General features: G+C 43.5%; 1 protein-coding gene across 2 annotated transcripts in view; it reads right to left on the bottom strand.

Annotated features, from left to right (window-relative positions):
- CFAP206 (cilia and flagella associated protein 206) overlaps nucleotides 1–26318 on the bottom strand; it is a 901100-nt gene that overhangs the window by 785992 nt on the left and 88790 nt on the right. For both annotated transcript variants that reach the window (XM_069606378.1, XM_069606379.1), the window contains exons 2-3: nucleotides 20563–20671; nucleotides 558–641 (exon numbers count right to left, since the gene is read on the bottom strand). In XM_069606378.1, the coding sequence (XP_069462479.1) occupies nucleotides 558–641; nucleotides 20563–20670 (192 nt within the window). In that variant the 5' untranslated portion in view covers nucleotide 20671. The remainder of the gene's footprint in view (nucleotides 1–557; nucleotides 642–20562; nucleotides 20672–26318) is intronic.

Below are 26318 nucleotides of genomic sequence, written 5' to 3'. Positions count from 1 at the left end.
GTGCTATTGTACGGACATACTTCCGAAGAATACCTCTGCCTTCTGTAAATGTGTTATTACAAGTAATTTCTGATCGAAGTTGACATCCCTGTTCTTCAAATAAATACAAATACAAAAAATATACCACACACATCCATGTAGCCAAATCAGCACTTAAGCACCATGTCCTCCTCCTCACGAATGCACTGGCACTTTCCTGTCTCCCCACTTAACGTCTCTCTAATCCCCACGTTTGCACCATCACAGCCATAATATGTCCAAACTGTCCCTAGTTTATGTCCTAACTCACTCTTTTTGCCAACTGGGTCATTGCTCAAACTCCTATAAACACAAAATTAATACTTGCATCACACTGCATGGGACCAGACACTTGCAAACACTTTCCTGGTAAACGTCTATAAATAATCTCAAGTACATAATTTTACCATAAAAACATAAGCAAATACGAATTTCACTGGTATTATATAAAAACACAAATAACACGTTATAGTGATAGCACATTGTTGTTAGAGCAGTACAAAAAAAATGAAGAGGCATTGACAAGTACTCAGAAATACCTTAATTAACTTTTGCACATCGGTTTTTGTGAGGGTTCTGTCCACATTAAATCCATTCCTTGGATCCAACACAACTGCTTTCACCTGTGATTAATAAGAAATGTCACTTAAAAATATACAAAATGTTATCATTCATTTGTATGAGAGTTCATAATAGTTCAGTAAATGGGGCACCTTTTCCAAAATAATAATTGCAGAATATGTGGCAGAAGCCATACTTAATCTTTTTGGGTAGACTCCACTAAAAAGCAGATATGTTAAGATAGGTCTGTAATTTCAGTAGGATTTTCATAATTATTGTTATTTGCCTTACAATACGACTTAATGGCCTTTTATGCAAATAAATAAGTACAGTAAGGGGGTGAGTCTGATCTCTGCAGTTCAGTGACAGGGGTGAGACGACCAACAACAATACCAGTAAGTTTGGTTCTAGGTGCCCATTCTGACCAATCTCCACCATGCAGGATCCACTGCAAACACACGGCTAATCCCGGGTTACCTGCCACTTCAATGCACACATTTGACAAATCCGGCATGAATACACCTGGGCACCCACAAGTAAGATGGGGACCGGATGACACTGCAGCTCTACGTCCTCCACCTCTACCGCACAGACAAGGTTTGAGGGTCTCAGGTAATATTATCCCCAGATATATGGTCGCTTTAAATAATATCGCTGGGAAAAGGTTGCAGCGATATTATATGGGTGACCATACATATGTGGACAGGGGCAAAAAAAAAAAAAAAAAAAAAAAATTAGGGGTTGCGGGGGTGTCGCCGCATGTTCCATGCAATAATGTCGCCACAAAAAACGGCCATTTTTAGGCGATATTTTTGTATGGCGAGATTTTTGTGGCGACATTATTACATGGAACCGGTTTGAGAGAGACGAACCTGTACTTGTGTGTCTTCCCTGATTGCGGTTTCCATTATTCACGGGTTTCCATCATGGCACAGCGAGTTGCACAAGGTTTTCCCCATCACACACCACCCATTTTAAATAGACTTGTGCCTTTGCAAAACTTTGAAACTGACTTTCGGTTGGGTGATTTCCATTCATTTTGTTGTGTTTATTGATGGTTACTATTTACCTTTTAAATATCTGTGTCTTTTGAAAATGGGCCACCATCATGGCAAAGAGATTTAAGACTAGAGCTTGGGTTATGTGGCAAGGGTGAGAGGACGAGGGAGGGGGGAGGCTCAGCGGGTTTAATGGAGGATGGGAGACCCCACCACTTTGCTGATGAGGGGTTAGGGATAACAGGAGATCCAGCACTTCATTCATGGCAGGTAAAGGTTTTCACAGCACAGCAACATCCATGAAGGAACCTCAGTAGTTTTTGGCCTGGGCTCTACTGTTTGCTGTGGAGATACTGGAGGAGAATGGGTGACCGAGGCCTCTGTTGGTATGCTAGGAGGCAAAGGTCAGAGCAAATAAGGTGAGGGGGGTTCAAATGAACTAGACTGCCAGAGCACACTGAAGTTTAATAAATGTTTTTTTATTTATTTTTTTAAATATACTCAAAGCAATCAGAGGGACACGGCAAGAAGAATTTAAATATATTAGCAATGATCAAAGGGGGCACTGGAAACCTAAATGCAATATTTTGTTTAAGAAAATACAGGGGCATGGGAACCTAAAGTGCCAATTTTTTTTTTTTTTTTTTATAAAGTCCAGGCGGTGATCGTAGGGGCAATTATCGATATACAGTCTTTTCACCAAATTCATTTTCCTCAAGAGCTTTTTTACCTAAAACTTTTCATTGAATGTATTTTTCACCCAAAAAACTCTTTCCTCGAAAGCATTGTAATTTGTGCACTGTATTTTACCGTATTAACATTAAATGTATTTTTGGGTGGGGTAAGGGAATGTTTGGGGTGTTTGAAAGGGTTCAAAACGGGATATTGGAGGGGCACCCCATAAAAAGTTTTTTTTTTAAAATGCATTCGGCATACAGGTTTACGGGGGTGTCTGGCGCTGTCCAGTCCTGAACTTCATTGATGAGTGTATGCAGTCATCGGGCGTTGTCCAGTGCTGAAATGACTCGCTGACACTACACAGGTCAGATGGAGCTGTCCAGTGCTGAACCAGGTTGTTAGTGTATGCAATCTATTTCAGCACTGGACAGCTCCCTCTGACTTTATGTAAAAAAAACAATTGGCAAAACATGCATAAAGTGCATTTACCGATTTCACATTAAAAAAATGAAGTCTTTATATGCCGAAACTCTTTACGGTAAATGTGTTTCGGGATAAAAACGCTGTTCACTTTACGTATGTAAATTCGGTGAAACAGTTTTCGGTAAAATAAATAAATCACATGCCCTCGATGTATATTCTTCGAGGTAAAGACATAACCTGACATTCCAAATCCATTATGTAGAAAAGTATAGTGGCTGAGCTATGGTTGGGGCAGTGAAAGGGACACAAGTCCGTTAAGAAAAGGAGGGGGGGGGGTGCGTTTTGAGCAAGTAGTGCGCAAATAGCCAAATTATGCACTTTGACAAGTAGAGCACAGAAGAGTTGGCCAGGTAGACAGGCCCTCTTTCCTACCGGCCCCAATAGGGCCATACAGACAACACCCATAGCAAGTACACACGCCAAGAGCAGGGCACCATTGAGACTGAATGAAAAGGGGATGCATGGTGAAAGCAGCCAGTGGAAAGGCAGTCTGTCTAGAATAGAGCCCGTGGAGGCGCAAGACCAGGCAAGGAAGTGTAGCACAGCCACTACCTTCAGAAAATGGGGGATGCCTGTCCGGATGTTGAGGAGGCTTACCAGGTCATCATGGATGAGGACCACTATTGTGCATATGGTGTCCCTGTCCAGGCGGTACAGGGTGTGGATCTGTGCAGGGGTTAGTTCAAATGGACTGGCCCTCAGGCGAGGGATTGGTGGGCTGCCTGTGGGGTACAACTGCCTGCACTGGTGGTATGTGCTGGCCCAGTCTCACCTTCCTCCTCCTGCGCCTCTGCTGCATTCCCTGGTTCAATGCCTGCTGGAGTAGTAGCAGTGCAGGCATGTCCTCCAGCCCCAGCATTGCAACTGCTAATGGTAGCATTTTGGGTTTGGAAAGGGTGTGGTGTGTGGATGTGCTCCTTTTGTGCTGTGCCAGACTCCATTGCCTCCACCTGTGCTGATTGTGTGCACCTGCGGCAGGTTTCAACACAGCAGATTGCTATTAACTGCTGCCCCGCGATGCCGGTGTTGACAGCATCATGATAACCGCTCTTACCAGCATCTGAATGTCGGTAAGTGCATGCCCCTGCACCTCGTAATGTGCACTTCCTTGTGGTATGCCGGTGTTCCTAGCATTGCTGCCGCATGTCCGCGCTCATTCCGGTAAGGTGCTACCTGGTCACAACGGGTCCCTGCCGGTAGCACTGGCATTGCGGGTTGTAATGCACCGGTCCGGTAGACAATGCCGGTATTTACGTACCGGTACTGTTATTACCGGACCGCCAACCTTGAAATGAGGCCCGCTGTCTCCACACAGACATGCACCAGCTGCTGTGCAAACGGAAACGGAGGAATACCCACTCGCATGAGGATCCACAACTCTACCTCTGTCCACTGAACTCTCTCACGTCCTCTCTTGATAGAGCAAAAAGGGAACCCTACACAACTCTACCCCACCCACAAAACAGTCCTATTTTACATCCAAAGTAGAATCTGCACTTGCCCAATCTTAAGATATTTTCTCAGTGGTTAAGTCGTTCTCTTCCTCCACTTGTTTTACCCCCACAGCTCAACCTACTCAGCAATTATTTGATTCACATTGTTATATATAGGCTGGAATAGCACAGGCATGCAAGTGAACTCAATAAATTCAATGGTGTCAGATCAATGAAGCAGGATACATATAATCAGACGCAGAGACAGGATGGTGCCTCTAGCTGAATCTTTATTTCAGCACGAACTGGCGAGCCGACGGTAACCCCGCCACTAACACGTGGGTCGCAGCCCACAACTGATGCAATAGAAAGGACTCTTCCTCAACACAAAACAGAGAACAATGAAGGTAGGACATAACATCTCCCCCTTGCTGAACATATGGCTGGGCTATTAGTTTATTTCCTCAATCCATCTCGATGGTCTCCGTATGACCCTCATGGAAGGACTGTGAGCTTGTGGGGTGTGTTCATGTGTGCCCCGTCACTATCACTGTCATCGGCATCTCTTTCTTCCTCACGGTATTCAGAGTCTATGTCCGATGAATCACCTGCAGTGGTCACTGTGGCATTTGCTTGAGTATTGTCACCCCTATATGTCCGGAAAAAGGAAGAGTTTCTGGTGACTGTTCCTTGAGGGCTTGCGGCTGTTATCATTGAGCCGTGAATGTGTGTTGCGGTCAATGGTTCAGGTTTGAACGCAGGTGTGTCTTTGGCATTTTGGCTTTGTCGCATCAAGACGCGATCTCCTATCTGAATTCAAGTTGGCCTTGCTGGTCTACTGGTGTCGGCATACTTTTTCATTCTGGTCTTACTTTCTCTGTCCTTGGTTCTTGCAAAGTCAACGTATGTAGGGTTACAAGGGCTTGCGGGTTGTGTGGCAGAGTGGTTCTTATGACGCGCCCCGACATTAGCGTCGACGGACATTCACCGGTCGAGGCATGCAGTGTTTTTCTAGATTCACGTAGCAGTGTGAAAATAGCTTGCATGAATGAAGTATTGGTGATGGAGCATACCTGGAGGGTGTGCTTAAGGTTTCCCATGAATCTCTCTGCCATTCCATTGGCTTGTGGCCATTGCGGCATGATTTTGCGGTGCTGGAATCCTAGGTGTTCTGTGAACATGGCAAAATCATGCCCACTGAACGGTGGTCCATTATCCGACCTTACTATGGATGGAATGCCATAGTCTGCAAAAGCCTGGTCTAGGGCTGGTATCACTGTCTGCGCGCTGGTGGAGTGGATGAGGGGCACTTCGGGGAAACGTGACATTTCGTCAATGATGACCAGGACATATTTGCCATTTGCTAAAGGTCCAAACATGTCAATGGCTACTTCGTCCCATACTTGCAAAGGCATTGAGGAGAGTTCGATGGGTTCTGGAAATGTGTGTGGGGCCACTGCTTGACATGCAAGGCATTTTCCTAGTAGTTGCTCTACTCTTTCATACATTGATGGAAACTTTACCTTGGTCCTGAGCTGTCGCTTGGTTGATTCTATGCCTCTGTGGCCTGCGTGTGCAAAGTCTAGTACTTGACCTTGCAACGTGGATGGAATTATAATCCTATTTTCTTTTACTAATAGGTCCTCTGGTGACATTGACAAGGTGTGTCAAATAATTTGAATGTGCGGAAATGTTGTTCCTCGCCTGTTAGGGTTTGATCTCCCTTCCGTTTGCTGTGCCACTGGTCTGACTTCAGGCATGCATGTATTGTCTGAAGTAGGTGGTCCTTTTGCATCGCTTCCCGCATTAGTGCTGTGGTGATGGATTTGGGGAGTGCACTGCTTACTAGGTAGTTTAAGTATTGGTTAGCTTTGTTTGACTGTTGTTCTTCTTGAGCTGGCAGAGGGTGTCTCGACAAGAAATCCGCTGGGTTGTTGTCCTTTCCCGGGTGGTGCACGATTTTAAAAGAGTACTCCTGTAGTCTTAACCCCCACCTGGCAATGTATGGCGGCATTCTAGCTGTTGGATTGCCGTAAATGGTGGCAAGAGCCTGGTGGTCTGTGATTATTGTGCACGGCCGTTCGTAGAGAAATAGGTGGTAATGTTCGCATGCCGATACTACTGCCGAGCTTTCTGTTTCTGTTTAGGAGTAGGCACATTCCGTGGTGGATAGGCTGCGGCTTGCGTAGGCCACGATTCTTCACAGGGAGTCTCGGGATGCACCTGACTTGGATTGCGCTAATATTGCTCCCAGTCCCACTGGGTCGCATCGACTGTCAATTCCGTGTTGAGGTCAGGGTCGTAGTATGCCATGCATGATGCTGCTGCTATGCGTTTTTTAATTTCCTGAAAAGCTTCTTCACATGCACTGGACCACTGGAAATCGTGATGTTTCCCAGTGAGTAGACGGAGTGGTAAGTCTTGTATGTATCGCGTGCAATAGCTTGCCATGCCGAGGAATTAGCGTATTGCTAATACAGTGGTGGGTGTGGGAGTCTCCACTAACGCTTGAACTTTTTCAGGGTCTGGCTGTAGACCATCTCTCGAGAAAATGTGGCCAAAGAATTTCAGGGTGGATTTACTAATTTCACATTGATCAGGATTGAGTGCAAGATGGGCGTTTTCAAGGGCCATGCAGACTCTTCTTAGAGCGTCATCGTGAATATCTTGAGTGGTGACAAAGATCAAAATGTCATCACTGTAATTTAAGCAATTCGGAGTGTGCTTAATTACCTGGTGAATCTCATTCTGGAGGATTTCTGCTGCTTATGACACCCCCCAAGCTGAGTCTTTTATATCTAAATAAACCAAGGTGTGTTGAAAATGTGGTGATATTTCTTGAAGCAGGGTGCAATTCTAATTGGTGATAGCCCTTTTAAGTCGAGTTTTGAAAATACTTTGGCCCCGTGTAATAAGTGCATCATATCAGTCATTCTGGGGGCAGGATGGCGCTCTCGTTCTATGGCTACGTTCGGAACCCTCATGTCCACACATATTCGAATGCTGTCCTTGTCCTTCTTGTGTACCAGCACAATCAGGGATACCCAGGGTGTCGGTCCCAAGGCTGGTTCGATGATGTCCTGTTGCAATAATGACTGAATTTCATCCTCAAACGTGTTTTTGGATGTTGAGAGGAATGCCTCTGTAGTGTTGCACCGTTGGAGGGACACGTGTGTTTATGTGTAGTTTGATCCGTTTGTCCTTTATTTCGCCCAGGCCTGTGAAGAGGGCTGGAAACATTTTCTGCATCATGCTCTTCGGGCTGGCTGTGTATGCTGACATTATTTGATACATTATTTGAATGAGTCCCATTTGAATTGCTGACTTAAAACTTAGAATGCTGCCCCCTGGCACTTCGCCTTTTATGACATAGATTTTGAACTTCTGGCACTTGTCCTTGTACTGACAGGTCTCCGAGAACATTCCACGACAGTGGAGGGGCTCGTTTGATCCGTATGGATATATCAGCATGTCTGCTTCCTTCAGCGATCTTGTGTAGGTAAGTGACTTGTAAGTATCGTCATTGATTACGTTCATGGTCGCCCCCATGTCTATTAGGAATTCTCTGTTTTGTCCATTCAATTGTAGCAGTAAAGTGGGGCTGTATTCTGCAGCTACGCTGTTGTGGATAGTGTGAACATATCCCCTTTTGTGGTCTCCACTGGAGGAGGAGGAGTGTGACTGAATGTCATCTTTGTGAATCATGCCTGCTTCTGTGATGGCCGAGGTTGTTTCTTCTTTCTTCTCGCCTCCTGTCATCATGAGGCAGTTCATATGATGTGCTGTGAGACTGGCGCCTGGTGTCGGTAGGCGAGAGTTGCATGTGGGGCATTGGGCTTTCACACTTTGAGCTCCGGCCATCTTGTCTCTGTGTGTCTGTTTGATTCGGTTGGTTGGAAGAAATTAATATTCCTGCAGACGGACTGAAAGTGGTTTTCACCTCCGCATTTGTCACAGTTGTGTCCAATGGCCGGGCATGGGCCAACATGTGGAAATTTGAAACTGCACCTGTAGCACTTCTTCTGTTCTGTTCTGTTGAATCCCTTGTCGTTCTGATGGGGCAAACTGTAGCAGTTGCGGCAGATTGGGTGATCTTAATGTTTCCTAGAGATTCAGTCTAATGCTAGAGCAGAGTCAGCTCGTACTAATTGTAGTATTTCTTCTAGTGTTCTGCTCTTTTGAAGTAACTTCTTTTTGAAGTCGTGAGATTCGCAGACGCAATGGCCTGTGACTTTAGTGCTTCTTCTGTCGAGTATCTGTCGAAATCACAGTATTTTGCCCCTTTCCTGAGCCTCATTAGAAAATTGTCCATGTTTTCACCACTTTCTTGGGTGGGCGTATGAAAGATCTGTCGTTCGTAGTCTACATTTCTTAAAGGTGCAAAGTAGGTGTTTAATGAGTCAATAATACCTTGAAATGTGTCTGTTGGATTCTGGCATTTCAAACACAATATCTCATACCACCAGACCTAACGAGTGTAGTAGGATGCCTCGTAGGCGGCGCTCTTCCCTCACACCGGAGGCGTCAATGTAGATGTGCAGTTCTTTGTGCCACCTGGCCCATGGGTCCTAGACTGCTGGTGTCTGCCATGTCAAAAGGTTGCATTGCTTGCAGTTGAAGCGATTCAGAGCCACCATCTTCTATGGCTGTGGGATGGCGCAGCGTAGACGTGGATGGTGGGCTCATGATCCCAGTGTCTGCATTGACTTCAGACACTGTGTAGCAGTCTCGGAGGTTGAGCTATAATTTGGCAATAGGGTGTGGATCTGGTGGTTTAACAGGAGCTGAGGCCTGTGATCTGGCCTTAATCTATGTGAGCCCTTCACAGGCAGCTTGAATATGTCACAAAACTTTTCTAAACTGAGGTTTAGGATTTCAGGATGCTCACATGGTAGTAAAGCCACATGCATATTTATTTTTCTCCCTTTCCACTTGTGATACACGGCACGCATATTGTGGGCCGAGCTGATTTTGTGGAATTCAATTGATGCGAGAAAGTTTTCTCCTTACTTGCGGCGGGTTGTACGTCACATGTGAAATAGCAGGCAAGTTCTTGTAGTGGGTTCTGGAATGCTCTGATGTCGAGCACTCTGGCGGGTGACGGATGCGGTTCCTGTGCTATCCGGACATCGGAGTAGAAGCAAAGATCCTCGTTGCCATTGTTATATATACGCTGATATAGCAGGCATGCAAGTGAACTCAATAAATTCAATGGTGTCAGATCAATGAAGCAGGATACATATAATGAGACGCAGAGACAGCAAGGTGTATCTAGCTGAATCTTTATTTCAGCGCGAACTGGTGGTAACCCCGCCCCTAACACGTGGGTCGCAGTCCACAACTGATGCAACAGAAAGAGGACTCTTCCTCAACACAAAACAGATAACAATGAAGGTAGGACATGACACACATTCTGAGTTTTTGTCTCTAAGATCAAAGATATTCATGACCTCTTTGGCGCCTCAGATCCTACCCAGACTAATGATGCTGTAGTCACTGACCCTACACCACCCCCCCCCAGTCTGGACCCACTTTCCCAAGTTCTTATTGGAGGAGGATTCTAGAGTAGTTAACTGACTTAAGTCGGCAGCTCCCTCTAACCCAGTGCCTTTGAAGGTGCTTAGGGATATTATGCCTTCTATCATCCCCTGGGTGACCATGGCAGTTAATCTTTCTCGTCAATCTGGCTTCATCCCTCACAATCTTAAGCAGGCAATGGTTATTCCCCTGTTAAAAAAGCTATCACTGGACGCTTCTGCCTTGGCTAACTATCATCCCATCTCACTCCTTCCCTACTTCATGAAACTACTGGAATCTCTGATCTCGCCATTACTGTCCTCTTTCCTGGAAACTTCTTCTCTTTTTGACTCCTTTCAGTCAGGTTTTCGTCCAGGACATGGAACTGAGAGCGTACTGGTGTCTGGTTGACGATCTTACCATGCTGGTTGACCAGGGTGGAGTGGGGGCCCTGATATTACTTGATCTATCGGCAGCCTTTGACACTGTCGACCACCCCACACTGGTGTCCCGTATGGTTGCCGCAGGCCTCAGCGGTCCAGTCCTGGCATGGTTCTCTTCCTTCCTGTCAGAGGGGCCAATCTCTTTCTGTACCTTCATTCTGCTCCTCTTTTTCTTCTCTTTTCTGTGGAGTCCCTCAGGACTCGGCCCTGTCCCCTATACTATTTAACACCTATGTTTGGCCATTGATTGGTCTTGTTCGCTCCCACGGTTTTTGGTGCTATGCATATGCTGATGATACCCGTTAGGGAGAATTCTCAACATGTGCTAATTTCCCTCATCTTTTGAGATCCCCAGCAACTTTGCTGGATTTCTAGGATTTGATATTTTTACCTGGAAGAGTGTGAGCCTTTTTTACCCACTCTTCCATGTATTTTGTGTGCGTTTTACTTTTGTGTTCTTTTGTTATGTTAAAACAATTCCAGTAAAAACAAAGAGGTGATGGCTGGAAGGTTTAGACTTAATCTTAACCACTGGCAATGCTCTGGGCAACCCTCCAGACCACCGTTCTTCGCCTGCCAAGCCATTACAGAAGGGAAAGACCATATGCAAATCAGGCGTGGCCCCACCCCAAAAGGGGCAGTCCAGCCCGAACTGCATCAACTTTTTCTGTGTGTCACACAGTACCTCCAGTGCAGTGGCACAGGGATGTCTTTCAGACTTCCCAAGGTTTAAATACCTTCTCTGGGACTGACTACCGTCTCCCAGAGTATGTAAAGTGAAATTGACTTTACTAGACTCTTTAAATTTACTGACCCAGCACACACTATCTTACTATAGAGTGCTGGAGGGGTTGCCTAGCTTCCCCCGAGTCAAAACACTCATGTAACAGTAAAATGTTACCTTTTTTTTTAAATGGCTGGTGGCAGTGGTTTAGATGAACTACCATGATTTTTCCCGACCACTAACAACGGTAGCTAAAAATTGTGTCAGCCATGTTCAATATGGCGCCCAAGACCTATCTGTAAAAACAGACGCCGGTCAACTTTTTTCTCCATTTCTTTTAAGAAAAGTCCTTCTTGTGTTTGTCTCTGCGCGCCAAGCCAGGTTTGGTCCCTTTGTTCATTGGCCTTTGGCGGGCTTCAGTGCTGAAGCCCTCCTCTGGCGCCTGAGTGTCTGGGATGGACAGAATGTGAGGGAGGTGCCCGAAACTCCCTGTGCCTAGTCACCTAAATGCACTCTGGTGTGATTGCCAGGCTGGAATGAATGGGGGAAAACTGTTTAAAAGCAGGTCTCTGGGACTTGGAAAGCAGAGTCGACCACTGGAACGAAAGAACCGAAGATGAGCTGAAGGAAGAGGACTGCTGCAACTCCTGGACAACCGGTGAAGCCCTGCTGCAGGTCCGAATTGCCTGAAACTCCAATTGACAGAGAAGCCCTTCAAGGTTAACTTCTTCCCTTAAGTTTGGTGGGAACAACCAACTCGCAAGCCACCTGGGCACCGTCCCCATCTGGTCGAATTTTCATCAGAGTGCTGTTGAAAACCGGATAGCCAGAGGGAACGAAACCAGCTCGTGGACTTAAAGGCACTCACACCTTAAACCGATCTTGCTGCAGCTTTTGGCCTCATCCCTGGGCAGTGCAGGAACCTCCCGACGTCGTCCTTCTTGTCCCCCTGACTGAAGCCCAGGAACAGCAAGATCTGCTCAAACTGCCAGGAACAACTGCCTTGGCTACAGCTTTCTTCATTAACAAGGTACTGTGCAAACACGGTCCGGAAATCTTTTCGGCCATCGAGAAAGTGCGTGAAACTTTCCTCAACTTCGAAGGCTTGTCCTTCCCTAAACATTCGTCAAACTTTTTCACCTAGCCAAATCCTTCTAAACTCTGTGGCAAAGACTTAACCTTTATCTTTGGCCCAGGCCTAGGAGAAGAATTGCTAGTTGAATTTAACTGAAACCCTTTGCCCTGCCTATGAATGTATTTTGGCTGTCTATTCTTATAACCTTGTCTTTCTATTCCTTTAATAAGTATTTGAAGTGCCATTTTTCTCCCACTTCACAGGAGCTAAACTTGTTCAATTACTTACCGGTTGGATTTTTGTGGTTTATTAGTGTGTGATATTGAGCTGCTTATGCTAGTGTAATGTTTTCTAACTGACTGAGTAAATAAATGTGTATTCTTTTACCAAGAAGCCTTGAGTAAGTGTTTGAATCACTGTATTAGTTGATCCTTTATGTAACTTGCTCTACTGCCCACTTAAACTCTTGAGATAAGTCTGGCTGCTCAGCCATCACTACCACTTTACTGTGTAGTACAGGCTTGTACCAAAGGTGAAATTGTGCTTGCACTTGTAGTCCTAATTACCTGTAGTGTTCCCAAAGGGAACTGCAGGTGATTCTGCCTAACAATACCCAGATTCTGGTCTGTTTAGATCTTGACCAGGGTGGGGTGTCCTCTCGGCTATGTGAGTGCCTACTGGCCATGAGGGGCTGGATGAACAACAACTGGCTGAAATTAAATGGGGGCAAGACTGAGATACTTGTGGTGGGCTCCTCTTCTGACTCAGTTTCTTGATCTTCCTCTTTCTGGCCCACTTCTTTCGGTGTTTGTCCTTCTCCAGTTGCGGTTGTCAAGCACTTGTGGGTGTACCTTTGAACCTCACTCTCCATGTCGGCCCAGGTGAATGCTGTATGTAAGTCAGGGCACTTTCTACTCCGGGTACTTCGTGGAGTACTTCCGTACCTACCTATTCATCATCGCCCTCGGGGGTCGTAGCCACCATTGTAGTGAGTCGTATTGACTACTGCAATGCACTGTATTTGGCCCAGCCTCTTGGCCTTATCCACCAGCTAGAGCGCCTTAAAAATCTAGCTGCTAGGGTAGCCACTTGTACCTTTTATAGATCACATATCAGCCTGGTGCTTTGCTCGCTACACTGGTTACCGGTGGCTAAAAGGATCGAGTTTAGGTCCCTGTGTATGGTGCACAAGGCTTTCCATCTGTTACGCTCAACTGGCTCCCACAGGAGCGTCGATCTGAACTGGACAGCTGCGGCCTCCACCAATGTGACGCATAGTGCCGAGATGACAGACTGGACTGGCCCACCTAGCTTCGTTTGCTTGGCCCGTAGGAATATTCTTCTTCAAATGGAGAAAGGGAATTAACCACCCGTGGAGTTGAGCGTTAACCCTCCCCCACTCCCGCTGTTCTCCCCACTGATCACCTTTGATGTCCCCTCTTATAGTCTCACCTGATGGTTTGGAAAGATGAGCTCTCCATCCTGCATTGAGCACTGGGGCGCGTAGCTAACCAGTTGCTTCACTGGCTCGAAGGAATTGGTGAGTCCAGAACAATATTGACTGAGATTCCCGGCAAGACGCCGTAAGTATGTAGTTCATAAGAGTTCAAATGTCTGACTTTCACTCTTGTCCGATTCCTTGCAGGTTGCAGCTTGACCCTAGCGAAGAGTTCCTCGTGGCAACCGGTAATATTCGGGTAAGGATTTGTATTATCCAACACAGTTCGATAAAATAATGTCAATATGTAACCTGTTGCTTTCTCCTTTATTCAGGCGCTGAGAGAAAGTATGAAGTCTCAGGGAATAATGCCTCCGGCGGTAAAATCAGGTAAGTCTATTGTGGTGAGGAGGTTTCCCCTTGTTTGTCCCTTTGTTTCACGTTGCTGTCCTTTTGTTTCCCCTTAGGGGCCGGGTTCGGCAAAGATGCAGTGAAAGCTGCGCCGACCCGTGAAGAGGTATAGTACCCCCCCGGTGGTAAAATCAGGTAAGTCTATGGGGGGTAACTAATATTGCCTCTGTGTATTCCCTTGGCTCACCTTGCTGTTCTCGTCTTCCCCTTAGGTGCCGCAGTGTGACGGGAACATGCAGAAGGATGCAGTGGAATGTGAAGATGCTGCGAAGGCCGGTGAGTTCAGCGCAGCGCTGCAGCAGGCAAGGCGATGCGCATAAAATAACTTCTTTCTTCCAGCTTGAAGGAGCGATGGATCGAGAATTCAGGTAAGGATCAAAGGTATTGCTCTTGTTCTAACCTTTTCTCCTTCTTTCTCCCTTTTTCTAGGAGCTCCAGACTCGAGACGGGCGTGGCAGAAGACTGGATGCAGACTTGCAGGCACGGTGAGCATTACGCTGCTGGATGCAGAATAACGCAAAGCGTTTGCTGCTCTTCGGCCGTGGTTTAAATAGCCTCCAAAGAGGTCCCAGGTAAGTATTCCTTCCCAGCCCCACCCGAGTAAAAAATAGTCCCTTGGTAAAGTAGTCCCTTCCAAGCCTCTTTTGGCTTGGAGCGCTTGCAGCATGGTCTGCATCAGGTAAGTTTGCAGCATGGTCTGCATCAGGTAAGTTTTCACCGTCTGGGAGGCCTCCAAAGCAGAGGAGACACATCTAGTTTCCAGAGAATTTGAAATAACTAAATATAATTCTCTTGGCCTATTAGATGCTTGACCAATCTTATTTGTCAAGAAATTAGCTATAGCTTTAAAAAAATGTCCTTACTATATGCCTTTTGAGTTGTCTTAATCATCTCAATGATATTTGTAGTACACCCCCTCCTCTATTTTGTTTCTAGGGATCTAAGATATTCAAGTAATTCCTGTGAAAACCAGTCCTTGGATATTTTCTTAAGTTTACCCTGTAGCAAAGGAGCGGCTCGTTTACAGATATTATCCATAATCTCCACCCCTGCTTTAAAAAACTCCTCACAAGAGGAGGAGGGATTGATTTGCTTTAAAGCATTTTTTAGTTCACAACCAGATATATCCAACAAATATTTAGATCTCCAAAACTGTATAGATGTAGGGTTAAACTTCCCCCCACACCCTCCTCGAGTTTGCTTCAACCTAAACTATCTTGCAGCATGGTTAGACCATGAAACAAAAAGTGTGTCTAGAGATTCTAGGATTTCACCTCTGTATAGCAAAACATCAAGGCAGTGGCCATGCCTGAGTGCATGAGTAGCTAAAATCTCCAGTAATTCCTTAGCATCTGGAGATGTGGCATCCTCCAACCAGATGTTAAAATCTCCCAGGCACAGTAACTCTGTATGTTTACCACTGGCGTCTGAGAAACTGGTCTAGTTTTTCCAAAAATATTTTTGCTGGTCCTGGTGGTCGGTATCCAAACAAAATATGTATGGCTTTTGTTTGAGAGCACCATATGCAAGCATGTCCCATCTGTATGGATCCCAATCTAGTACTTGTAGATGGGACAGCTTAAATAGGGTTTTGATCATTGTAGCCACCCCTGTCCCTCTCCTGGTTGTTCCATTTATGAACTGAATAGAATAGTCTTGCGGGACCATTAAGTGAAACATAGCATGTGAAGAGTCAGAAAACCATGTTTCCGTAATAAACAGGCAATCCAAATAATGAGATTCTATCAAATCTGCTGAACTAACATTCAAAAGGGCTGCCTTCAGTGAGCTCTCCCTTGCTTTGTAACATTCAAATGGAGCTTTCCAACTTAATTCTTTCATCTCAATACCTAGATTCCTAATTTTATGCAGAGTCTGAAGCAGGAGATGGCCCTTATTCTGTCATACTCCTTTAACACAGCGCTCATAAAAGCTACAGTTTTTCTGAGTCCTCACAGAATCGTGCTATGAAACCTGCAATCCCTCAAAAACTCCACACCACCAGTCACCCTGAGTTCTTACCATACCGGTCAACGTATAGGGTTTACCGCCGAACGCCGAAAACTGGCCACAAAGGAAGAGGCAACTGGGAGTAATGAAGACTAGGTGCTTTTACCAATCTGGTACTGGGACGAGGAAGAGGCCTGCTGAGAGTAGTAGAGGTCTGGCATGTCCCCTTAATGATCAGGCAGGACTAATCGTACATTCGCACCTGCAGCCTTTCAAAGGAAGACCACACCCAAGAAGCAGTGAGAAGCCGTAGTGTTGATGGAAGAGCAGCAGCAGAGGGGTCAAAAGAAGCAGTTAGGAGCTGTAGGCGAGTGGCACGCTGGCGTTTCAAAGGCGAGTAGCCCGTGAAACTGGGCTCTGTATAACCGAGCAAATGCTGAAAGGGGAGCCGTGCCTGGAGGCTGCCCCTTTTCGTGGAGTTCGCAGTGCCATTTCTCCTGAGGTCAGAAGCCAACCCAGGATTGCGTAAGGGGCAGAAGGTGAAGCCCAGAGGCAGAGAACCAAAAGCCGAGAGATCTGCACAGCAGGAATGCCAAAAGCAGCAACCAGTGAGTTTCTACGTGAAAGGAAACCCAGTATGCAAGTGTTTGAAGTTACGCTGAGGATTTCTTTGTATCGGAGAGGTTGCGTGCAGGATAAACAGCGTTTTCAAAGGTCTCCAATTGAAATCCTCATTAACTAAAGTCAAATTATGTATGTTGAATTTACAAGTTAATAAAGCTTTGAATCCAAGATGTCAATCCTTAATGAACTTTAAAGTGAACAGAACGTCATCAATACTGTCCCAGGAGGATAGCTCAGCAGCAACGTACTCGCCTTGGAAACAAGACGACACAAAGCAACAACACAAGTTCGATTCCCGGGTCCACAATTAGAAACCTCTGGGTAATTAAGCGTGTTAAAAATACGCAGCTAAGAGACATAATAGCGCCTCGATGCCCCCGGGCTGTGTGAACACTTGCAACATGCAAAAAAGAAATAAAAATAAAATACAAGTGAGCCAACTATATATTGGACTCCAGAGTGAATGGAACTTTGGAGATGAACAAACTGCAAAGACATTCTTGTATAAAGACCAATCATATCCAGAAGGCACAAGTGTGGCATAGTCCTTTAAGAAAGCTGAAAAATATCCTTATACAGTGAAAGTGAATCTTGGGGAAGGGACCCCTGAGGTTTAACTTGCTTAGTGACTTGAGGACGGAGTCTCACGATATTTTGTGTTTGGAACTATGTTTTGAAACTTGGTGAAGGGAACCCTGAGTGTTGGTTAACTCTATATCATGTTTTAACTTAAGGCAATCCTGAGACTTTTATGGAACTGCTTTATACTTGGGAAAGGGAGCTGAAAGACAGCAGTGAGCGGGACAGAGCTCCGAACTTTGTGTTGAACACTGGTTTGTTGTTTGCCGACATGCCTACATATTGTATACGATTAGTTGTGAGGGCAAGTATAGGTTTTGGACACAGGTAAGAAAATAAAGGGCGCCTGGCAAAGTCCTGATATGCCCAGGTGGGTACATATATTGATAACACAAATAATCAGGATGCGAGATCCTCACAAAAATCCACGGTTTTTAGACATATTTATTTCCATCTTAAAAACCGGTGTCTTCAATTTTTATACAAACTCTCGCTAAGCACGAGAGCAAAAACTGACAGATTTTAATAAAAACAAAGGGAAATGCAGTTGTGCACCCTCATCGGGATGTGAAAGATGAGTACCCTAGTTACAAGCACATGTGAGTATACAACATAGGTGATATAGGTAACTCAGATCAGTGCTGCCCGTGGTTGTTTTTCAACCCGGGTGTGGTTTTTCAAACAGAAACAGTGTACACAACACAAAATTCAAAACATACAACAAAAGGGTATTTTCACAGTTGTGCCACAAGTGATCGACACGGTTGTGTTTCGGCCATAATCGCTGGGTTGAAACTAGTATTTGTGGTGGCCTTCATCAGGAGAGACTAGTTGAAGAGTCTGTCCGTAGGTAAGATCGTCTGACCGGAGCAAGGCAGTAAAACTGTCAAGAGGCCTGGGTGTAGTCCTAGGTCTGGTGTAGATCGGCCGTGCCGGGGAGACCGGATTTAAACGGCGCTGGGCTTAGGATTAGCCATTGATCTGATTCACGAATATCGTGAATCAGATCAAGTGCCATCTAGGATCTAGTGACAAGAACTTGTTGAAAGTACCACAGTCTAGATGTGCAAGTAAAGGGGACAGAAGATTTAGTATTTACGGACCAAGACTCTGGAACAACCTCCCGAGAACTATCCGAGAAATAAAAACCCTCAAGGCATTACGTAAAGCCGTAAAGACCCATCTGTTCGGCTGAGAGATTATAATCTGGTATAACTATTGAATGGTTTATGGTTGTTTCTGCCTAACTATAGCTTTGAAGAAGCCTTGGTGCTTTTTGTTTTTGACTTCAGCGCCCAGACACGATTAAGTTCGTCAGGTGCGCAATATAAATAAATCAAAATCAAATCACCACAATCTGATGTGATGGACCCTGCAGTCATCACTAAACCCCAGACTAAGATCTCCTCCGAGGTGGCCAGGGGAAGGCAGCCGCTACCTGATCCTAACCCTGGGTGTGGTATGATGGAGGATCACATTGGAGGAGATGGCTGTCAAGGGAAGTGGTGACTCCTTCAGGAGGGAAGTAGAATTCATCTTCTTGTGGGGATGAGAGTCCTATCATTCTTAAATATCTAATGGCATGCAGTCATTTCACAAGGCCCTCCCATGAAAGTACCCAAAGAACATGCTATCAAACGGCCTTTAGACAGAATAAGGTTTGTACCTTGGGAGTTCAGGAATTAAATAGGACATCATCTAACTGTAATAATTCTGACTTGGGTATAGGCCCTCACTCCAATGTTAAATATGTTAAATCAAAAACCCTTTTCATGACATCCCCCAACTCCGACAACTCGCAGTTCACAAAGCAGCCCAAACTAACTAAATACCAAAGGACCAAGACCACTATGGACTTCAGGATCCATAATGCATGTGGTACTGGGATGAGGAAGAAGGGCTCAGAGTTAGTAAGGATCAAAGGTGCCATTGTCCAGAATGCACAGTCTAGTTGTTGCAAAGCAAGACACCTGAGTGGGAGATTTAAAACTTAGGAATGAGTTGCAGCCGAGAAGCAGAGAGGCGAGAGGAATAGCAGAGGCAAACTGGAGAGCTGCGTTTGCTGCAGAAGGAAGACAGCAGCTGATGCCGACACAAGAAGTGAAGGCATGCAATATTGCAGAGTGTGCCAAGCAGGAAGTTGCGTCAGAAAGAGAAGGCCAGCCAAGGGGCAGACGTGCTCCCATCCGAGCGTGTGATGCTTCGGTGTGCGAGAGGACACAGAAGATCCACAGAGCTGTCAGAGTTACGTGGAAGAGGTGTGCAGTCTGCCAAAGGTACAAGGGAGCTGGCAACCGAGCGGTAAGAACTCAGGAGGACCACGGCAGAAGCAGTCCGTGAAGCAGAGACACGAAAGAAGACCGCTGGGTTAGCCTGAAGTTAAAAGGTGCCCCTGGGGTGCTCCGAGCAGGCCAATTGATGGTAAACAATTTTAAATAACTAACAAATAAAATGCAGAGGCAACAAGGGCGCAACTCCCCTTTTATGGGATACCAACAGGGGGAAACCTGTAACCCGCACTGTCAACAGCGAAGAGGCGGTACAGAAGTAGTAAGAGGCAACTTGGGAGCAATTCTCCTATCTTAAATTCCAGTTTTGGGAAACCCAGAGCCCACATTGCCAAGAGTCAAGAGACTATAAAAAGAGACAGCATTTGTTCAGCCCTCCTTACAAGGGATACGGGTGTGGGGAATCTTGGAACAAATATGGCCACTAAGATCTATTGCAATTGTAGGAGTTTTCTTCCTGGCAGGCGAGTACACCAGGAAAGGGATCATAGTAGTTAGTTGATGATTTGAAGATTTGGTGTGTGTATTAGTGGGAGGGTCAGAGACATTTTTCTTTAGTTTTAGTTTGCTAGACAGGGACATCCTTGTTAGGATAGGGAAAGAGGCATTTATCTCACCCCCTATTCCTTGAATAAATGGCAAACATCGAGAAAACTATACCTTTGTGTGCGTCTCGCATTTCTGTCACCTCGCACTGGTCCGAATGTAATTTGAACGGTTCTATGTCATTTGATCGACACCCGTTTTTATGACTGGTGTTTTTTCTGAATAGTTTTTGCTGAAAAACTCATTGAAATATTTGTATTATATTATATTGTATTATATTTGGGTGGTGTTCCGTCCAATCCTGTGTCCTCTACCTATTCTTTGTTATTCCTGACCCACCAACCCTTTATATGCCCTTCCCCACCCCCAAAAACATTTGGAAACGTTTTTTCAGCAAAAACTCTTCATAAAAACACCAGTCATAAAAACTGGTGTCGATGAAAGGACGTTGTACCATTGAACTTACCCCATTTTAAGCAGCTCACAGCTTCCTGTCAAATGTGATCTCTTATTTATTGTACGTTCTTTTGCAATCAAAAAACATAGTTGTTATCTGTATAAATAAATTATAATTATCTTGTGTGCGCCGTAGAAAATGCAGGTGGCATTTCAAAACAGAACACACCTGGAAAAGTAAAAACTGAGCCCACACAATCATCACAGAACTTTGACACTTCTATCTTATGTGCTTTTTCTCTGTGGCAGAAGTCCAAAGTAGTTTGATTTAAAGTGTGTAAATGGGGATGATGCTACCTGAAGTAAAGTAATGCATGTCATGTTGGTATTTCTTCCTTACCATAAAGGCCACTAGCGTTTCTGAGACAGTCTGCCCTTTGGTTGCACATTCATGGGCTATTTCGCGAATAATGTTCTTGATCACGCTCTCAGCCTGAGAATGAGTCATTCTGGAGAAGAAAAATACATTTCAGAATACTGTACTTTTTAATCACAATGCATTATCCTTTATCACACACTGCTTTGTCCACAACTTAATTTCATTTTCTTTCTCCCACCTGATGGGCACTCCCTATTAATACTACTTTTACACTCATAACCGTGATGGTAATTCCCCACAAAAAACAAAAGCGAAAATCCTGAGGCCAAAAACATTGAATTAAAAAAAATTAAATAAACTTCATGCAGGATTCTCACAATTTTTTTAAAAAACAAATAGAAACGGGTTGGGTGAGGGCATATATAAAGGTAGGGGGATGTTGAGGAGACTGCAGGGGGCACCCCCACAATAAAAATAAATGCAATAAAATTGGATTTTTCTGATTTGGTGTTTTGGGCCTCAGGATGTTTTTTTTTATTTCACAGTAGAACCACTGCGACCGGGTGCTGTGGCAGGTCGGAAGAAGTAGTGGGACACTTTAATTTCATTATAAACCACAAAATATCCTTATTGAATAAAGAAAAATTGCAACCAAAAAAAGCTTATCCCTGGCGACAGCTTTCTATAAAGTGTTGTATTCTGTAAACAATGTTGTTGTCTGCATGAGTAATTCTCAAATCCTTGTGTGGCTGCTACACAGTAACAGTTAGAAAATGAATTGATATGAGAAATTAAAGTTTTACTCAAATGCGCCAACCTTTAGGGTTAAATTTGTTACGAGTCTTCAAATTAAAGATCCAATTTTCAATTTAGAGAGAAAAAATCTTCAATACTTGTCATTTGTTTTGTTCCAAAGTACTTTTTATTTTTAGTTCCACATGTTACCATCACATGTATAATTCCATTATTTTTTCAGTCCCACGTGTGCAATTCCGTTGTTTTTTTGTTTAAAGTTTTTCAGTCCAAGTGTTTACTTCACACTTAAATAATCAATAAACAAAAGTTTCTCAAAGAATAATATCAATTTTCCCACTCAATTATTTCTGTTTCCACTCTCGACATCTGTTTCCCCATTGTTACTTACAATGGTTCATCAGGAGAGCAAATCCTAATCAAATTAACATTATTGTGAGAAAAAAGAAGGAAAGAAAAAAAGACCATTGTCACCAATATTATTCTAGTAAAAACTTTTTGATAATGTAAAATAATTTGTTTTTTCTTGACTCACCCTATTTAGTTCCTTAATGCACACATTATGCGGTGCATTCACTTTGTCCAAGTCAGTTTAACTTATGGTTGTTTAAATGCAATAACTGTGCTTTTCTGCAAAAATGTTTATGTTGTCAGCTCTCTGCTGGTGATTCTTAGTAGATTCTGTTAAATAGAGAAGGCTTACTTAGAAAACGAAGGGTCTTTCCAGATAATAAATGTTTAATTTTAAAATGGCTTGGAATTTTGTTAGTTATCCAACAAAGAGATGCCTGCTGAGAAAGATCTAAGTGATCTTACCTTGGTTTACTGTTAATTTCAATCTTCAAAAAAACGTCCTTCCTGGTCCTGTTACTATTCAGAGTGCTGCCGGCTGCTTTTGCGGCATCTCGGCTTTGAAACGCTTTATTTATACCTTGCGCGAGGCGCGATGACATCACACCGCGCTCACGTCATTATGCGCGATGTGACGACGTCATCGCGTTACTTGACGTTTCAGCGGCCATTTTGTTTGTCCTTACAAAGTGAAATTATCTTTTCTATGGTTTTCCAAATTTAATTTTTAAATTTCACTTGATGGTCTTCAAATATGAATGTCAGATAGCCTTATTTACGTTTTGGAGCGTGACAGTTACATTAAATATATTTACATAAGAGTGTTTTGACTAAAAAGGAATATTTTCAATCATTATGCGAGAGATATATATAATTATTTCTAATTACTGCAATGCAAATTAAGGGGATCTTGAACACAGTTGATACATTTTCCGTATTAATGACATCCTGAACTTTGATATTATTATTTATACATTGACAAATCATATATAGAACTTAAATTAGTCAGACATGTTCATAATCAATCTAACAAGATGCAAAACATAGACAATTGTACATTTCTGTGTCGCAATTCAAACCAGTTATGCATGTGTCCATAATGCATATCCATTTACTTTACTGTTTTCTCAAAAGGTCTTCTTTGTTTCCTCCTCTGGGAGGTAAAGAGATATTTTCCAAGCCAAAAATCTTTAGATCGGATAGGTCCAACGTCGGGTGATTTTCCATTATGTGGACTGATATCAGAGATCTTAGGTCTTTGTTGTTAATTGCTCTAAGATGTTCAGAAATTCTCACCTTGAGTTTTCTTATTGTACTACCAATGTACATTTTTTTGCAAACACATTCTAGCTCATAGATTACAAATGTTGATTTGCAATTAATAAGTTGGTTGATTTGTTTGATTCTTCCATTTGGTAATACAATCTCCTTTTTCCCAGTGCTTAGCAAAGGGCATAGTTTACAATGCCCACATTTGTGGGTGCCCTTTGTGAGTGATTGAAAAAATATTTTTCTTGTGTCTGGTAGTGGTTTGAGGAAGCTTGGACTAATATGATTTTTAATGGTGGGGCTTTCTGAAAGCATATGCTTTCTGTTTCATCCAGATGTGTTCTTAAGCTTGGGTCTGTAAGGAGAATGTTCCAATTTTCTGATAGTACCTTTTTTATATTCTTAGATTCTGTACTGTAAGTTGTGATGAATTGGGTCTTACGTCTGGTGTTTGCAATTTTTGGTTTGTCAATGAGTAGAGATTCTCTAGAAATTTTTTCTGCCTTTTTTATTGCCGTTTTAATATTGTTTATGCCATAGCCTCTTTGTCTGAATTTTGAAAAGATTTTCTTCAAATTGTCTTGAAAGGTGAGAATAGTGCTGCAGTTTCGTTTTATTCTAAGAATCTCTCCATACGGTATGTTTTGAATTGTATGTCTCGGATGATATGATGTTGCATAAAGGAGACCATTTCCTTCTGATGGTTTTGTAAACAGTTTAGTACGGATCTGTGAATTTTCTATGAAGAGTTCCAAATCCAAAAATTCTATATTTGTGGGGCTAACTGATTTTGTGAAGGATAGATTGTAATTGTTGTCATTAAGATGAGTTACATAGATGTCCAGCTGTGCAATGTCCCCAGAATTTCACATTATTGTTGAAAAGTGGATGTTTCCATGCATGTTGAAGTTCAAAAAAACCCATAAAGAGGTTTGCATATGGAGGGGCAAACTTCGACCCCGTCGCTGTACCTTGAAGTTGTAAGTATTGTTGAATGTGAAGATGTTATTATGGAGACAGAAGAAGAGCATTTCTAGAATCATTTGATTTTGTTGATAAGAGATGGATCTAGTTTTTAGAAAGATTGATGTGCTTTCCATGCCTTTGTTGTGCTGAATGCTAGTGTAGAGTTGAACTACATCCAAGGTGACAAACGGGTAGTTTTCTTCCCATGGAATTGGATTTACTTGTTGAATAATATGTTTGGAATCCTTCACAAAAGAGGCTAAATTAGTTGTTAGCAGTTGGAGATGTGTATCAATGTATTGAGAAATATTTTCTGTGATTGATCTAATTCCATTTATTATTGGTCATAATGATGGAAAATTGCTGAATGTTTTATGTACTTTAGGTAAAAAATACATGGCTGCTTGAATAGAGTTTTTGGTGAGTAGACCATAGTATTCTTTTTCACTAAGCAGACTCAGTTCATACCAGTTTTTAATTGTGTATTTCCATTCGGATTCCAAATCCGGTAACGGGTTATTTACCAGTTTTTCACAGCAATCAACCATATTCAAGTGTTTTAGGCCTTTCTTTTATATAGTATGTTCTATTCATTAAAACAATTTATGAGATCCATAATAGCTTGGAGGACATTCTCACTAAGGTGGAGGAGGATGAGAAGTTCTTAATAGTTGTAGGAGGGGATTTGAATGCCCGGTATATTGACAACACACCTAGACCTACGTATGGAAATGTCCAGGCTAAAAGCAATATGCATCAAATTTTAGCAAATAGTAAAGGTAGGAAATGGATTTCTTTTTTGGGCCTATACGATGTATGGATGTTGAATGGTAGAACAACAGGGGATATACTAGGGGCATATACCTGGAGAGGTAATAAGGGAGTGCCTCTTTGGGAACAATGCATGCCTACAATGGGTACAATCTTTTACAGTATATGGTATGGAACAAAGTGATCATGATCCGGTAATACTGGATATGGACATTTCTATACAAGAGAGGGATAGGAGTGGAGTCAAAAATCTGGAAGTTAACCACACAGGTAATACAATTAGGTGGACTGAAAATACTTTAAGTAAATTAGATGGTATTCTTGGTAATTCCCAAGTGCATTGATAAGCAATATAGATTGCATGAATGAGTGTGAGATTGAAAAAAGGATCCAACATCTCACTAGTACACTGGGTAAGGTTGCATTACGGGGTGTGGCGGTTTGTAATAAATATACCAATTGCTACGATAAAAACATTCGGGATATAAAAAGATCTATGCATCAACAAATCCGTCTGGCATTAAAGGGAGTTAAATGTGAAGAGACGGCGAACCATTGTAAAGATCTCCGTAGATCCTACCAGGGTTGGCTTAGACAATGGAAATATTCCATCCAGAATGCTGAATGGCAACATACGATTAAATTATTAAGGGGAAAGTGTACCCGTTCAATATGGTCGGTACTGTCAAAAGCCAAGGGGGATGTTTGAAAACACACAGTAAACCCTATACAAGGGCAAACTTGGGTAACCTATTTAAAAAAAATCGAGGGGGGGACCCAATACAAACTATACTGCCTGCTACTGTGGAGGGGGGGTGGCCACTCTCCTTCACCACAGAGTCCTTGAAAGAAGTAATTCTTAAATTGAATAATTCGAGAGCCCCCAGTCCCAATGGGCTGGCTAACATTGTTCTTAAGAGGAACCCGGACCAGTGGGCCCTCGTTCTACGAGCTCTATTTGCAAAGGTATGCCAAAATCAGTATATACCAGACACATGGCATAATGCGGTTCTCTTACCGGTTTACAAAAAGGGCGACAGGATGCTCCCCGAGAATTATAGACTATTGTCATTATTAGATGTAACAGGGAAGATCTTTGCGTCATTTATATTGGTTGCTCTGAATCAGTGGGTTGAGGAATCTAAGATCCTGCATTTTACTCAAACTGGCTTTCGGGCTGGTTCAGGTACAAGTCATAACCTCAGGGTATTGGATTTACTCATACGTGGTACCCTCGAATCCGGTACCCAGACTTTATACATCATTTTTGTTGATTTCAAAGCCGCGTTCGACACGGTTGATCGGCCCAGACTCTGGGAAAAACTTATTAAAGCCGGTTGTCCTGCATGGCTTGTTAGTGTACTACAGTGATTGCACCTATCTACTAAGGCATCAGTCCGATTTACGGACGATGGGGTCATTACCGAGATGGTTGAAAATTGGAAAGGAGTTAAACAGGGCTGTACCCTGGCTCCGACCCTGTATAACTTGTATATGGCGGATGTCCCAGACTGGCTCCACACAGAGGTGGGTTGTTGTCCCAGGATAAGGGGTAGTCCCCTGCCCTGCATATTGTATGCAGACGATTTGGTTCTTTTAAATTACACCTTCTTGGGTATCAAGGCAATGTTCATGGCACTCTGTAAATATGCAGATTTAAACAATTT

This window comes from Ambystoma mexicanum, chromosome 4p (assembly GCF_040938575.1).
Source record: "Ambystoma mexicanum isolate Mex_15411 chromosome 4p, UKY_AmexF1_1, whole genome shotgun sequence".
Classification (NCBI taxonomy): domain Eukaryota; kingdom Metazoa; phylum Chordata; class Amphibia; order Caudata; family Ambystomatidae; genus Ambystoma; species Ambystoma mexicanum.
The sequence above is the reverse complement of the archived record's forward strand: the minus strand, read 5'-3'. Positions and strand labels throughout refer to the sequence as shown.